This window comes from Tetrao urogallus, assembly GCF_951394365.1.
Source record: "Tetrao urogallus genome assembly, chromosome: 10".
In the NCBI taxonomy this organism is placed as follows: Eukaryota; Metazoa; Chordata; class Aves; order Galliformes; family Phasianidae; genus Tetrao; species Tetrao urogallus.
Window position 1 is genome coordinate 11496869 of NC_136823.1, and position 15975 is coordinate 11512843.

Here is a 15975-nt window from a genome sequence, read left to right on the forward strand (position 1 = left end):
ACATTCCTGCATCATTCTATTACATTTAAGGCTTTATTTAATACTTGTTTCTGAAATCTGTGTATTGCAGTGATACATAAAGCAAGCTAACCCACACCAAATAAACTTACTGCAGTCTCAGTAAATGACAGTTGTATTTAGTAACCGTTTGGAACATTTGGAATTGTGAAGGCAACTTAGGTACCTCTCATTTGTATTTTAATTGCTCACAAAAAGAAAAACAAGAAAAGTTGGTTAGAACAGGCAGTTGTGTATTTTCTGTAAAGTTGAAGGGCAGCGATGTTGAAGCGGTGAAAGGGCAAAGATGGCCTGCTGCTCTGGGCTGCTCCTGTGGGACCTGGGACTGTTCTGACCTGAGCAGAACGCAGTCGCTGTCCGTCAACTGTTTTAACCTCAGCTATTAAGTACTTCTGTTTCTCCTTTTTCTGCCATTGCTGACATGAGGAATACCACCCCACGCAAGCACCACTGGTAGCAGTTTATAGGCACAGAATTCTACAGTCTTGTATTGTTATCAGATGGCTGTGGGACTGGTGGGGCTTCTGTTTCTCTGAACAGACCTAGAGTTTAAGGAGAGCAACGCAATGCCAGCATCCACCCGAAAGGTGCAAAAAGCATAGCTGCTGCTGTCCTGAACTTAGCTGGGCAGCGTGGCATTAGAGTTTATACTTCTTCCTTTCCTTGAAACACTTCAGGATGAATAAAGAACCTGAAAACAAATAATGACTGTATACCACTGACTAAAAGGAAGAAGCTATGAATCTGTCTTTTTGCAAATGTAACAATACGACGCTGTTTTCTTTCCTCTTTAGTTTGGTACAGTCTCAGGTTGTCAACATCCATGCTCTACTCTTACACATTTGCTCTGAGAAATCCTGCCAGTATGTATGAATTTACTGCTAGGGTTTTGTAGTAATGCTGCAGATCTGATGATTCTGATCCTAGAGCAATTTTTCAAATGCTGTGTCACCTCACATTGAATTCTAAGTTTGAAATAGTTGCCCTATGCTTTAGGAGCTTCTGTAAAGATAATCTCATAGTAATCTCATAACACAATTTCAAGCAGAAAATGGGCTTAAATTTTTTGTGCATTAAGACAACAGTAGTGGAAGTCTGATGCTTTTAAGCCATTGTCTGTGCAGTTCTGTTAGATGTGCACACAATTGTGGAATTGCTTGTCAGAATTAACTGCATTTGAATAGAAGTGAAGCATTTTAGGATGTTAGAGAAGTTTCATGTTGAAGACCTCACATAAATCAGTTAAGAGGGTATGACTCAGAGTAGGGTGTGATGTTCTTAGAACTGAAGTAACTCCAAAGAGTGAGCAAAACATTTTAAATTATTAGAGCAGGACTGGAGTTCATTATAGCAATCACATCCTTTAGTAGACGGCCACATAAACAACATTTCCATCTATTCTGGTACTATTTTAATCATTTGCATTCATTTCCTTCTGCCCTCTGGGCTCTGTTTTCTCTCTGCCCTTCAGACTGGGGGTAATTTTATGTACATGTGTGATTTAAGAGCTATACACTCTTCGCATTAGTTTAACACTGAGCTGCAGCTGTGCTAAGGAATGAATGTCATTCATAAAGTAGCATTATGTAGAAACTAACAATCAAAGTGCTCCTTTGTCAGCTTTATTTCCAGAGCCTGATGTTAAACACAGGAGGACTCTTGGCCAGAAAGGCAGTTCAATGCCCATGTTAAACTAAAGCCTGCTGAGAACAGCTCTCACACAGCAGCGGTCTGTCACTTTGCCATTTGGTTTCCTCCCCTCTTGCCCTGGTTTCTGGGTGAAACACTTGTGTGTATTCTCTCATGCTGTGGAGCATGTGTTTCTGTTCACTCTTTATTTCACTCTGGACCACCTCAGTAACTTTACCCTGATCAGCAACCTAATTCATTTCATTTAGTAATTGTCAGTAATTTAGTAAATGTAAGACTACTGCTTATTTGATATACTATCAAGGCCCCATTCCTCTTCCCAATCTTGATGATGTCTCCCCTTTTCCTGCATCTCCCCAGGATACCTACTTTGATGCTGAGGGAAAGCAGGTGTGCACTTGGGCTGTTTATAAGGATCTGCTACCATACTTCAACCTATGACTGATGTAAATTACCTACCTAACCAGCTATCCTGCATAAAAAAGAATTCCACTTGTCATTTCAACCTTCTTTTCACCTAGCTCTGCTCAGAGTCATTTAGCATATTTTAGAGGTTTATGCTGTCGGTACAACTGTGACTCCCCCTGGTAAGCATCTTCCTCAGTCTTGCCCCAGTTTACTGCTTCTCTCTCAAACACTTGTACCCACAACCTCACCTCCTTTTCTGCATTGTTTGTGTGCACCTCAGGTTTGCTTATCAGCAAGAGCAAACATTACATGGTTCAAAATAAACAGATAGGTAAAATAAATAATGTAGCCTCGCGTGAAGTAGCCTGCTAATATACAAGTTGTTTCCCAAAGCTCTTCCTCACTTTCAGAGGCATTTACTAACCCATTTTCAATTGTTTGGTGTTAATTGTGCCAGCCTTCACACTCAGAACTCATGATTTCCAGTGTTTTTGGTTCTCATGTGTCCCTTTTAGGTACAGCTAAAATAAAAAGGCTTACCTACCAGAGAGAGGGAAAGCTGTCAGCACAGAAACCAAGCAGCCTAGGGAAGGTTGTTTCCCTCATTAGCACGCAGCTTCACTTCCACTGTTCTTGTGTAGCAAATGTGAAGCTTCAGGGAAGTGTTCATTTCCTACAAGAGTCATTCTCACTTGTACTGGACTGAGGAATGGGAATAATAATGAAAATGGTGAAAACGATGATGTTGGTGTTGGGTTTGGACCAGCTTGTCCGTATCTTAGTGCAGGAGCAAGCGTGCTTTTGGAGCTTTGAACGTGGTACACACTGAGGGCAGCCTGGATCCTCCTGCGATGCTGTGTGAGGTTACTGTGAGCTTTACAGCCTTGCTCTGCTTTCAGCTCGGGGCTGCCTGAACTAAATCCCATCTAAGTAGATAACAGACATCTCTGGCAGTGTGAAGAAGTCTCAGAACAGATGTGAATTACGCAAATACGAAATGCTTTCTCATGCTTGCACTGGGAGTTTGCAACCATATTTTCTTCATGTGTTGCTGGAAATTTTGAGCACCTTCAAACAAAATCTGAAGCAAGTTTGCTATCCTGCTAGCAGCTCTGTGCTTGCTCAGCCTTCCTGTTGCTCTGAATTTGCAGGATAGTTCATCTGTGCTTCCCAGCCTCCAACTGCACGGGATGGATTTTCATTGCCCAGCCATCAGCGTTTTGCTGCCGCGGAAGCTACTCCTGAGGTGGGCGCTGCTCTGTGAGGAGCCACCGCGCAGCGCCCAACGGTCACCTCAGGGCGAGGCGGGAGCCGACCAGGCGGGAAAATCCGCTACCAGCCAGCGCATGCGCAGCGCGGCGCTCACGCTCAGCCCGCAGCGGTGCAGACAGCAGCCCCCTAAGGCGAGAGGAGCATTGCGCATGCGTCAGCCGCCCTTCTGCAGCTGGGGGAGCCGCGCGGACGTAACCAACGCGAAGCCTCGCGCGGCGGAGGGCACCGCGCATGCGCAGCATAGCGCCAGGCGAGGGTCGGTGACCGCACGATGGCGCCATCGCACCGCCAAGGCGCGCGGCTCCTGAGCGAGCTGCTGCTCCTGCAGCGCGGCTGGGCGGCGCGTAGGAACGAGCAGCGTACCGCGAGCTTTTGTTCTGGTACTTGCAGTGCCTGTTTGTCGGTATAACCCCATCTTGGACAGCTGCAACTAAACCTGAGCATCCAGATTAACTTTTGAAAAACAAAAGCTACAGTAAAGAGAGAAAATATCACCTCTTAACAAAAAAGTTTTATTCTGACTAAACAAAATGTACAGTGCTTCCCAAGTGTTATGGGTTCTCTTCGTCTTCTGAAGGCTGCAGATCCATTCAGGAAGTGGAAGGTGTCTTATCCTGCAGCTCGGAACTACTTTTTGCCGGACTTCTTTATCCCACCGCTCGCTGCCAAAAGAAACCAAACCACCACTCAGACATCGCAGGTGACACAGCTGTGACAGCTGCAACAGCCCCACCAGGCTGCCCGTACAACCCACACCCCACTGCTGAATGGCCTCTGCATGTGGTACTGCTTGGATCTTATATGCTTTAACTTCGTGTTGAAAACCACAGTCCCTCTTGGAACTAAACGCACCCCCAAATTTACAAGGGCACAAAGTACTTCAGCAGTTCTTTGCTCCTCCATCGATTACTTCTTATACAACAGTCTGGTCAAATCAAATGTAAGGCTGAAGGAATAAAAGCATCAGTATTTCTACAGCAACCAGAGCCCCATTTGGGGCTGAAGCCCCAATGAAGCAAGCACTGGAATTACCAAAGCATCTGTTGTTTGCAGCCCCTATTTCTGACGACAGTAAAGCAATGTGAAAGAACACAACATATTAACGTGGCACTGAGTGCAGCACATTTTGTAAATGCTGTTTGGTTTTGTTTTACGGCACGTCTCATAGCTGACCTGTGGAAAGCAGAAAATGACAATAAGGGCTGATAGTCAACAGCAGACTTTGCACCATGATAAAATGATTCTAACAGCGTTGCCTTGCTGAGGCTCTCGGGCGTAGTCTACCTTCTTCAACAATGTAATCTCTGTCAGCTCTGGCAAGCACTGGGCTAGAACCAGATAACTGAAATTTAACCAAATAAGAGGAAGAGCAGTAATGGCAGGACAGAGCTATCCAGATGTGCAGAGCTACTGAAGTGCCTGATAAAGTTCAAAATAGTTGGGACAGAAGAAAAGCTCGGGGAATTTTTTTGCATGTTTGTAATGCCAAAGACATTCTGTAAGTCCCACACCCAGCACATTTTTTGTAAGCAGATAAATCAGAGCAGCTAGATCCATTTGAGATAAACAGACAAGAAATACCCCAAGTCAGTGGGACTGGGTTGTACTCTGCCCCAAGAGCACAAACTCACATATGAAGTTGCAAAACGGCTGGCTAAGATTTGTAATTTATCAATACAGCCACTGTGTCAGAGGACTTTACTGTATCTCATTCTTCTATTCTGGTGATCTGCCAGCTACACTGCCAGCATAACTCCCAGGTGCAGAAAGAGCTCTGGGATGAAACTAGAGAACCTGAGAGTAACTTCGATCTCTGGCAAGATAACAGTCTGTAATAAAGGCAAAAATGGATAAATGTAGTCTTGTGAAAGTTAGTAAGGCTTCTGTAAATGATAGGGTTGAGTGGACAGACAGTATTAACAGTATTTCCTACTGCCATCATTTTAAATATAGAGCAGGCTGGGTGAACCATCACAATGCAGCCTGCAAAATTTCTTCTTTCACATAGCATACTGTAGCTTCACTTAAGCAAGTGAAACCAATCACAGGTTTTTTTGGTGAGGTTTTTTTCCCCCCTTCTGTCGTGAATCTCCTGCTCTTGAATTTCATCCTCTAAGATACCAAGTAATGGATTTGTTAAAATTTCGCAATTGTGAAAAAGCCTGTGTTTCTTAATACACCTGGAAAGCAAAGGATGGTATGCTAAAATAAGAGCAGAAATCTCTCTGCACCATCCCACTAGAACAGCTTATCACACCTGGCATGCAGTTACACCTCCTGAAACAGAAACTGCATCAGTAATTTGGATGTTAAATTGCACAGTAAAAATAATAATAACTTAAAAAATAGCCTCTCTTTGTTACTTATCATCTACAGCTGCCATCAGCCTCCCGGTGTGTGCTGAGTAACTTAGAGGTACAGATCTTTTTATGTTTGTCAAGCAAAAACATTAAACTTTTGAAGCCAGCAAGCCACTCAATTGTTCCTATCAGTATGGCACCTCACTTACTGAGGGGCCCTTTTCCAGCAGCCTTTGCTTTCATCTCCTCAAGTTTCTTTTGCTCCTCCTTCTGCTTTTGTTTAAATGCCAGATCTGTCTAAAGAAAAGAACAACAGTGTGTTAATATCTCCTGCCCTGGAAAAGTTGGAAAACAGCTGAAAGCAATGAGAAAAAAATATTATCAAAGAATCATAGAATCACAGAATCACTGAATCATAGAATGGGCTGGGTTGAAAAGGCCCACAATGCTCATCTCATTCCAAGCCCCTGCTATGTGCAAGTCGCCAACCAGCAGACCAGGCTGCCCAGAGCCACATCCAGCCTGGCCTTGAATGCCTGCAGGGATGGGGCATCCACAGCCTCCTTGGGCAACCTGTTCCAGTGCATCACCGCCCTGTGTGAAAAACTTCCCTCTAATATTTAACGTAAACCTCCTCTGTCTCAGTTTAAAACCATTCCCCCTTGTCTATCACTATCCACCCTTGTAAACAGCCGTTCCCCCTCCTATTTATATGCTCCCTTCAAATATTGGAATTATGTTCTAACAGCAATCAAAACCTAACAGACTAAACGGATGCAAGATGGCTCAGTGCTAGTAAAGAAGCAAAACCTTCCAGAACAATGACAAACAGTATTGTTTGGGGCTTTATTTGTGCTGCACCACAACACAGAGATGGACCAAACTTTTACTTTGTGTGTTTGATTTTTCCAAAATTAAGAAAGTATCACCTCCTGTAGCATCATCTCACTCTGCCCTCTGAATGATGTTTGCATTAAAACCATTAATCTCCACTGCTACTGTGAATCTAGTGCAAAAACACAATAAATCTTGGACTAATTAGGACACAAGAAACAAAGTTTGCTTTTACCTAAAAAAGCATAACTTAAAAATCTTTCCATACATGTCACTACTACTCACTTTTTAATGCATTCGTATTAATTCTGAGAAATACAATAAAACTGCTGGCAAACTGCACAGGCAAAGCAGCCACTGCACATCCCTGCCAGAACATCCTCTGAAATTCAAGAGAGCTCAGAGCTCTGTCTCTTACATATGTACTCTTCATAGGCAGCACCGCTAAAGGGATTATAGGAGTTTTCCTCGGCACTCGGGATTTTGACATTGCTCACCAATCCAATTCACGTTTCTCTTTTTCAATCACCGGTGCCTCACACAGCCTCTACGTTTCCCAGAACTAACAGCTTACACCTCCACTCCGAGCCCTCACGCCCGAGGATCCGCAGCAGGAGCCTCAGGTCCATCTCCAGCCCGCGATTTCCGTGCCCGCATCGCACGCACTCCGAGGTGATGCGGGAGCTCGCTCTGAGGTAAGATGCTCGCCTCGCCCCCCCGCCGCCCTACCTCATCCAGGTCCTTCGTCTGCTTCTTCGGCTGCTTCAGTGGTTTCTTCTTGCCGCCTAAAAAGAGAGGGGGCGGTGAGAAGAGAGAAGGCGGCACAACCGACGCCTGCAGCCCCCGGGTCCGGCCTTACCCTCTCGGCCCGACATGATGCCAGCACCGCTCCACTCCGCACCGTTTCCGTCTGACCCCACACGGCCGCCGTAGCACTTCCGCCGCTGCCACTTCCGCTTCCCGCGCCGCTCCTCGACCCTGCGGGCAGGCACGGGGGAGGGCGTTGTGTGAGGGGTTGCCCGGAGGCTGCTGCCACGTCAGGTAGGGCCCCGCTGCCAGGCTCGTCCGCCCCAGCGGTAGTGGGGAGCGAACGTCCCGCCGTAGCGCTGTCCTTGGGCTGGGGAAGCGCGCTTTCCTCGCGCTGGCGATGTCGGGGCGCGGCGCGGTTGCGCTGCCGAGAGAACAGCGCGGCTCCGTCGGTGTGAGCGCGATGAGTCGCGTCGCTTTGGCGCGCGGTGAGGCCGTCGCGGAGCTGATGGCTGCTGCTGCTCCGTGCTGCGTATGTTTCACCGGATATAAGTGGGCCTTCAGGGTGAGGAGCCAAGTTAAAAAAGACCTCATTGCAGATGTCTTCCACTGGGGAAGCCGTTTGTGTTTGCACGCGTGTTGCCCCCAGCCGGCTAAAGTTAGCACAGGTAACCGTTGCCAAATAAAGCAGAACAACTGCAGTAGTGCTCGAGGTTTCGTGAATGCTGTGAGTTTATAATATTGTTCTGGTCAAATTCTGACCTAGCCTTACCCAAACTGTATAAAAATTCATTGAGGCTTCATCAAGCTTCAGTGCGATTTTGCCTGTTTATGCAGTTTTCAGAGGAATGTGCTGAGCAGAAAATAAAAGTTTTCCTTGCACGTCACTGCTGGTGTTAAGCAGCAGCCAGTGTTGTTTCTGCAGGGTAAGCAAGGATTTTAAAACTCATTTTAAAATGCAGCCATAAAGATGCATTCACTGCCTGATGTCTGTATGAACACTTGGCTCCTCCTTGTAGCTCAGTTTTGAGAAAGGTTCCCAGAAAAACCCATGTTCAGTTTAGCATTGCTGTGTTTTCTCTCTGCCCGTTATATATTTGTCTTTCTACTCTTCAGTGCTTTGGTTGTCTGTAGAGTGTGAGGTACAGGGAATGATGAAAGCCCATTTCTTTCCCTTTTCAAGGTTCTTTTTTAATGCCTCTTTCTCATTTCTTTTCCAGAATTGTTAGCACCTGTGATATTAAATGCCAAACTCAAATGTGAAAGCTCAAAGCAAGCTGTCATATGGCGATCACACCTGTGCCGAAGCATTACGTTACTCTGCAGCTACTCCTGCTGGTATCTGTGCACAGTCACTATGCAGTGAGTTAATCAAGAAGAATGGCAGAAGTACTTAATTACAGCAGAAAAGCAGGGATCTGTGGCACAGCTGTCCTTTGCTGAAAACTGGAAAGTTCCCTGTGTAAGTAATGGTGTAAAACTAGCAATGGTTTATCCATCTAATTGTGTTGGTATTTTTGGCATGCATGTTTAATTTTAAGAGGCATTTACCAACCTTAGTTTAATAACTTTTTTCTTTTTCTTGCAGCACTTTTCTTTGGTGATTGAGTACAAGACATGGGGCCAATGAAGTATAAATCAAGTGTGTCGTCAGTGTCCTGTGGGTTGCAGTATCACCATTCTTTGATAAAGCGGAGTCAGAAAATGAATGTACACTTAGTGAGGACCTACTGTGCCTCCGGACCGAAGAGGCCCGAAGCCAAATCAGCCATAGAAACTGCTGTGGGTGTTCTGAACCGGGTGGCAGAAGCTGGGGCTGCTGTGGGGAAAAACTCCCTGCAGAAAATATCTGCAACTGGCAGGAACTGGTGGGACAAATACGAAGAGTTCGTTGGGCTCAATGAAGTTCGGGAGGCCCAGGGAAAAGTGACGGAGGTAAATGTGGAGATAATGTAAAAAAATAAAATTGAAAATTATGATTATGCCATTAGGAGAACTGGCTGTGAGGCTGAAGAGAGCCTCCAAGGAGAACAGTGTCTTTTTTCCTGCTTTAACTGGCTGTGCAGGTACTGTGACAGAGCCCTAGTCTAGTAAGCTCAGCACGCGTAGCGTATCCCCTATGCTGTGATGAGTTGTCCCCTATATTGTGATGAATTGTGTTACTTTTATTTTCCTCCCTGAAATCATATGACTAACAGTTTACATCTATCTGTTAATAAATCTGTTAATGAGTCTCTAAAACAAACAATCTCTCTTCCCAGGCTGAAAATGTCTTTATGATAGCTCGAGGGATTGTACGACAGGCTCGTGAAAATGTGGAAGCCCAGCAGGTAAAGCTGAAGGAAGTTCGGGACCGCTTGGACAGGGTCTCTCGGGATGACACCCAGTATTTAGAACTGGCTACGCTGGAACACAGATTGCTGCAGGTAATTTCCTGGTATCTGAATGCTGGCAAACACGAAGAAAAAATATGTGCTTTGTTTCTGTCACCAGTGACTGGTTCTGCAGATGTGCGTTAGTATATAAGTCCAGTAATCTGAGTTAATTTTTATGATAGTTGTTTTAATTGAAGCAATGTGGGGGACTTGATCTGATGTGGAAATCATGTTCATCTTACAACAGGGTAGTGCATTTGGAGACAAAAGCTGGAAAACCTAGAACATTGTTTGAATGGTGACAGGTGCATGGAAAAAAAATATATATATATTTGATTCAACCAGTTAGTTTCCATATCATGAGAGAAGTGCATTTCCAGTTGTTAAGCCATCAAAGCCATTCCCCTTTCACCTGGCTGCAGCTCCCACACAGTTTACTAAGACTTTTGTCAGAGAGCAGTAAGAGCAAGGCTGCTCCATGAAGGAGAACAAGCAAGAAGATGAGGGGGACCACAGAACAGGCAGGAGCAGTGTCCTGCACCAACAGAGTGCAGTCCTCATGCACCTTGTCAGAAGAAGCCAAGCAGGCTGGCAGTAGCAGCGCAGTCATCCATAGTCCATCAGTGACAGATAAAAGCATGATAGCAGCTAAACTCCAGAAATCTGAGTGAAGCTGCAGGAAACAGGCTGGAAACTGGCACATCTGTGGCAAAGCTTGGGCAAGTAATAAGTTAATAGCTATGCTTGAGCTTAAATGGATCTTCTGAATCAATAAGCAGAGCAGCAGCAAAGAACTAAAAAGAGCTGTCCAAAAAACAGATCAGGTCTGTGTAGATGAGATTTCAAGAACAGAGCTCTGCATCAGTGTGGAGAAAGATAGAACTAAAGTCATCACTGTATGGTGGTACTGCTGCCTTACAAAAGAAATACATGCTCAAAAGACTGAGATAGTTTGGGGAATGCAGTCAATTGACAGACAGGTTCACTATCAAAAACAGTTCTTCCTTTGCTAAAAATTTTTACTGCAGGAAAATAGCCATGAAGTTTTCACTGTTTTGCTGAGGTAAACTGGCCTACAGCAGGAACTGCCACACCAAAGCCAGGAGGGGCAGAAGAGGAAAACATATGTCTTTGAACAGGGGAAGAAAGAGAAGGCAGAGGAGTGAAAAGTGTACGTGATCATGAGATGAGCCTTTCCAGGACATCCTTTCCAGGACTATTTTCAGTTCCTGTTTTAAGGGAATTACAACTGAGATGGAGAAGTGGGGTGGAGGTGGTGTTTGGAGAAGCATGCAGAGCCAGAGAAAGCTTTCTTTATGGGGAGGGAAAAGCTGCCCATTTGTAGCACTTTTCTATCGTCACCATGTGACAGATTATGCTTTAGACAGTCTTCAAATGTAATTCTTGATGATCTTTTCCATGTCTTAGCTTTGACTTAAAATGATGCCTCACCAATTTAAGTGGGATTAATAAAGAAAATCATACGTTTAAAGGGAAAATCTATGAAACAATCTCTGAAACAACTGATGGATGCACTTTTTTCTTTCTTTATAATCTGAAGTTACAAAATGGTGAAGTTATAAAATCAAAGTGCTGTGTTTCTTGCAGGAAGAGAAGAGGTACCGAGCTGCCTACTTAAATGCAGAAGAATCTGAGCGAGAAAAATTTTCTCTCTTCTCCGCTGCTGTAAGGGAGAGCCATGAGAAAGAGAGGACAAGAGCTGAAAAAACAAAGAACTGGTCTATTATTGGTTCTGTGCTGGGAGCTGTTATAGGTGTTCTTGGTTCCACCTATGTTAATCGAGTAAGGCTGCAGGAACTGAAAGTCTTGGTGCTTGAAGCACAGAAGGGCCCAATAAATCTGCAAGAAGCCATCAAAGAGCAGGCATCCACCTATGACTTGCAGCAGAAGGATCTCAGCGATGTCATAGCAGACCTGAAAAACATTCTGCAAACAAGGACGTCGCAGGGAATAAAAGAAGGTGTTTTATTGGCAAGAGAAGACAGGAGTGACTCCATAAAAATAGATTCTCTTTTAATTCCTCTAAAAGAACAGCTTAACTACACTAAACAAGTCAGTTCATGTCTCGGGAGTTTACAGCAGCAGTTTACCCGTCTGCAAGAAAGCACAGCACAAATCATTTCTGAGGTGCAGAGCGTTAAACTTGCGCTTCATTCTAGACCTATGGAAAGAGTAGCAGCCAGGTCATCCGGGGAGAGTAAGGGCCAGGCTGCTGCTGTGAGAGATGTGATTTTAGAGCTGTGTGATACAGAGCGGAGACTGGAATCGCAGATCAAGAGGAATTCTATTTACAGCACTGCACTGACATGTACTGTGTTTGCTGTTAGCCTGCCAGTACTCTATGTTTTACTGAAAGGGAACTGATCTCTAATAAATTGCCATCATTTACTAGATTAATCAAAGTAAACCTGCACTGTGCTTAGACTGCAACTCCAAATAAATCTGTGCTAGCATTTCTCATGCCTTCTGCTGTGTGCTTGGAAACTTGTCAGGGCTGGCCATCAACTGCTATAGGCTCCGTGTTAACTCTGTGCTAAGGCTTTGAGTGGCTGTGTGGCTTTTAACTCAAGTGAAAGAGAGTCCACTGTTTCATCTGTTGATTTAATTTGCTGATTGGCTCTTCCATTGTTTAGTCTCATGTATTATGCCAGCCGGTGAGCTTCTTCTGGAGCTTTATTTGTGGTTTTCAGTTCAAATGATTCTTTCAATCTGTCTGATCTGTTGATCAAAGTACTTCATGTGTAATCCTTTATAATTTCATTCCTGATTTAATAATTTTGCAGTTTGTCTGTACACAAAACATGAGAAGTCATTTTACCAATCAGGTAGAGATATTTTCTCCGATGTTTTTAGGGGTGGGGTTACTTATTTTTGGTTGTTTTTCTGTTGTTGTTGGGGTTTTTTTTACTCTAGGTGCAGTAGTTTTCTATGTAACAAACAGCAGGAGTGAAACAGGCAAGGAGGACTGAAGCTATCGTGGTGTAACATACAGCTTCATGTGTCTGTACAGTCAGGTGGTTCCTTTAAAATATGTTTAAATCATATGTGATTACTTTCTGATTACAAAGCTTCCAAAAGCATTTCTGGAACTGTAGCCACGTTACTGGCAGGAGCAGAGATGTGTTAAGTGCAGTGATTAAGTTTATTCTGCAGGTACGAGTCAACTGTCCTTTCTCTACAGGCTCCTTGACCCATCGTTCCCTAGCTGCTTTGTGCTTGCAGTAAGCAGCTTTGGGAATCACTCTCTTTATCCCCAGTAGCTTGGAGTTGTTTTTAGTCATGTCCTGTCTGGAAATGCTGCTCTACAGCAGTATTTCTTAGGTGGTATTTTATGGTAACGGTGCTGTGCAAACTACTCCAAAACAGCAACTGGAAATAAGTGAGTTCCAGCTGTTTTTCTTGGAAGGGATGAAGAATGGCTGGCTGAGGAAAAACGCTGTCTAAACAGCTAACCACGAGTGTCTGCACGGCCTGACACAGTCGTTGGTATTTGTCGGTATCATTTTCTCCCTGTGATGGTAGCAGATAAACAAACCAAACTTGGAGCTCAGGTTCTTCCAGGCTTTACTTCTGTGAAACCTTTGCAAAGCACTGACAACCTCACTTCATGCTCAAATGCCTTTGTGTGAGCATTTCAGAATGACTAAGCTGTGTTTAGTACACAGTGATATGTGAAGCCTTTTCCCAGTAACCATGGGAAAAGAGCTGGAGGTTTTGATTGTAAGCTTTCAAGGCTGAAAGTTGTTTGGGACAGCGGCATCTGCTCTGAGGCACCAACATCGTTTGGTAGCAATGGGTGCTATTATGACTGAATAAACAATGTTAGGAAAGGTCTGTGCTGATTCAGTACTTAGAAGATGAAATATGCAGAGGGTGGTTTTGGGAAGGATTTCTGCTGATTCCACTTGGAGTGTAGAGTTTGTTGGGGAAGCTGTTTGATCCGAGGGCTTGAGAGCTGGGATAAAAATTCCCATTCAGCCCCATCAGGAAGTGCATATACAGATCAGTGCAACTTTTCAAATCTGTAAAATTTCATTTTCTCATTTCACAAAGATTTCTACAGGTTATACTTCCTGCAGAAGCGCGATGAAAATCAGAGACAAGTGTGCAATGAAAGAAGAAGCGATAGTACAGCAGTTCTGTTTGTATCTGAAATTTGAGCAGAGCTGCATGAGGCGATACGAATCAAGGTGAAAATAATGATCTCATCCTCTGTAGGGAATTCAGAGATTCAGGAGTAGGTTGTGTGCATTACGTAAAGTGACAGCAGAATCATTACAATGAGGAGAACAGCAACTTGTAACAGCACTTGAGAGGACAGATGTGTGCTCCCTGCCTGAATCATCACTCTGTTGTGGCAACGGTGTGCAGCTCGGTGCTCTGCCACACGTGCAGCCCAGAGGCAGAAGGTGTGACTGTGCACAGCTGTACCTGGAGCTGAGGGCAGTATCCAGGACGACAGCGGAGCACGGGCTGCACACCTCGTCTGGTAGCTCCTTCGTGCTAGTTCTCCTCATGGCAGCACAGCAGTAAATATGCAAGTCTGAACAAAAGCAGCCCAGCTATATGCTGAAGTATTTATTGGAGTGCTCCCACCAGTGAGGTGTGTTTGCAGTACTGGCAGTGACTTACGCTGCATACAGTGACATCTCCTTGCATTTCTCCTGGCGGTTCAGGCACAGCCAGGTGAGTGGTTTGTTGCTTGTGTTCTAGCAAAAAATAACACAAACCAAACAGCAGTGCTCTGTTCATACCTGTGGATTATTAACAGAGTTTACATTAGTTTTGCTTTTGGGAATGGGGTCTCTCAGCTGCAGCTTTCTTTGTGCAAGAGAATTCTGCCTGCTAAGCCCTTCAAGACTGACATTCTTGCACTCTGTGAGAGAAGTTCTCTCTGGGTAGGATGGCTCAGACAGCCGTGTTTCCCAGGTGCTCACCAGCTGAGATGGTGGTTGCAGTCCTTTTTGCAGGTGCTAATGAGGCCAAGGGCTGACCTGTGTGTCTGTAAGTCAGAGAAAGCCAGTGCAGTTTCATGTTATTTCTGCTGCTAACCAAGACAGAGAAGAGGGAACAAGTAACAGCAACAGGAAGCCTGTGAGTGGACAATGACTATAGAAAATTAAATGGCAGTTGTCTGAACTTGGCTCCAGCCAAGCTATTTTGAGTTCTTGCTGCTCCATGAGAAGCCATTCTTAAGTGCAGAGCAAACAGCCTAGCTAGTGGCTATGGAAAATACAAGGAATGAGATCACTGCTGCCTTCTAACAGTAGGTGCATTCTGAAGAGAACTTGCCATTTCTTCCACAGAGGAAAGGAATATCAAACATCACTTATGAATACAAAACAAAGGCGACTATATGTGGTATCACAATCAGTGTGTCTGTTTATTAGTACTTATGGTTTGGATGTTCAGACATCCTGACAATCCTGGTTGGAAGCTGCAGGTGTTCCTGTTGATCTGATTGTAACTATGTTTGGCAAAGACAGTTTCTTGCATAGAATACCTTCTAAAAACAAATACTTCCTTCTGTGTGGTGCTGAGGACACAGTTATAGAACAGTTCTGCTTACTTCAGGAGAGGACTGAGATGTGCAGCAGGAGGGAGGATTGTGTACACATGTGTGGAATCGAATAAGACCCTAAAAGTATCACATTCACAACTATGTTTTTTTATTATTATTTTTATTTTTCTATAGTCATTTCAGAGTCAAATTTGTGCAGTGCCTTCCCAACCAGTTTTGAAATCCTACACAAGGTTAATTTTTAAGGCTGCTTTGCCCACTTCTGCTATAAACCTTTAATTTTCAATGGCTGCAGCCTATGGTGGCCTTTCTGTGAGTGCCTGAAGCAGGCTGCCCATTAAAGACTATTTGATTTGAGTTTGGGAGCAGGCCCTTCAACATGGCTGTTGCAAAGGCAGAGGTGCCTAGGTGCAGGGAATGAGGACCGTAGTGCTCTTTCTGAATGTCCTGACAAACTGAAACCCTGAAAGCTGCAGAGCAGGGCAGATGCGGCCGATGTTCTGCTGGTCCCTGAATTGCTGCTGGAGATGCAGTTCATGGCCAGGAGCTAGAGACAGGACTCACTCGTGATTTCCAAACCAGTTTCATCCCCTGCTCGGAGAGGAGGAAGAGCAAGAGAATCAAAAGGGGTATAAGCAGCTGCTGGTCTTGTGATTACCACAACGGTTACGTAAGAAACTCAGCTAACCTGCTTAGAAGCAGCAGCGAGCAGGGGCTTCCAGAGGGGGAGGATCCTGTGTGGATTTGAATATATAAAAAGCCTTCTGAATAAATGGGAATCAGAAGCTGCTGAACGAACAAATTAGTGCCATGTTAGCTCTTTGTGCCG

At 44.6% G+C, this 15975-nt stretch overlaps 2 protein-coding genes across 2 annotated transcripts; one reads left to right on the top strand and one right to left on the bottom strand.

The window, feature by feature from the left end:
- Positions 1–3851: 3851 nt before the first annotated feature.
- TMA7 (translation machinery associated 7 homolog) lies at positions 3852–7367 on the bottom strand. The gene is made up of 4 exons (XM_079540206.1): positions 7342–7367; positions 7212–7267; positions 5858–5945; positions 3852–4010 (listed from the first exon to the last, which is right to left on the bottom strand). Exons 1-4 carry the CDS (start codon positions 7355–7357, stop codon positions 3976–3978), a joined length of 195 nt encoding a protein of 64 aa, XP_079396332.1. The 5' UTR covers positions 7358–7367; the 3' UTR covers positions 3852–3975.
- Positions 7368–8846: 1479 nt separating this feature from the next.
- On the top strand, positions 8847–11989 carry CCDC51 (coiled-coil domain containing 51; the record flags this gene model as incomplete). The annotated part of the gene is made up of 3 exons (XM_079540198.1): positions 8847–9164; positions 9491–9655; positions 11213–11989. 3 exons carry the CDS (start codon positions 8847–8849, stop codon positions 11987–11989), a joined length of 1260 nt encoding a protein of 419 aa, XP_079396324.1.
- Between the last annotated feature and the right edge of the window lie 3986 nt (positions 11990–15975).

Excerpts from the sequence above, each read along its gene's own strand:
- TMA7 (XM_079540206.1), bottom strand. Across the intron at positions 5,946-7,211 it reads AGACGAAGGACCTGGATGAG|ACAGATCTGGCATTTAAACA; the intron begins GTAGGGCGGCGG and ends TCTTTTCTTTAG. Across the intron at positions 4,011-5,857 it reads TGCTGGAAAAGGGCCCCTCA|CGAGCGGTGGGATAAAGAAG; the intron begins GTAAGTGAGGTG and ends TTCTTTTGGCAG.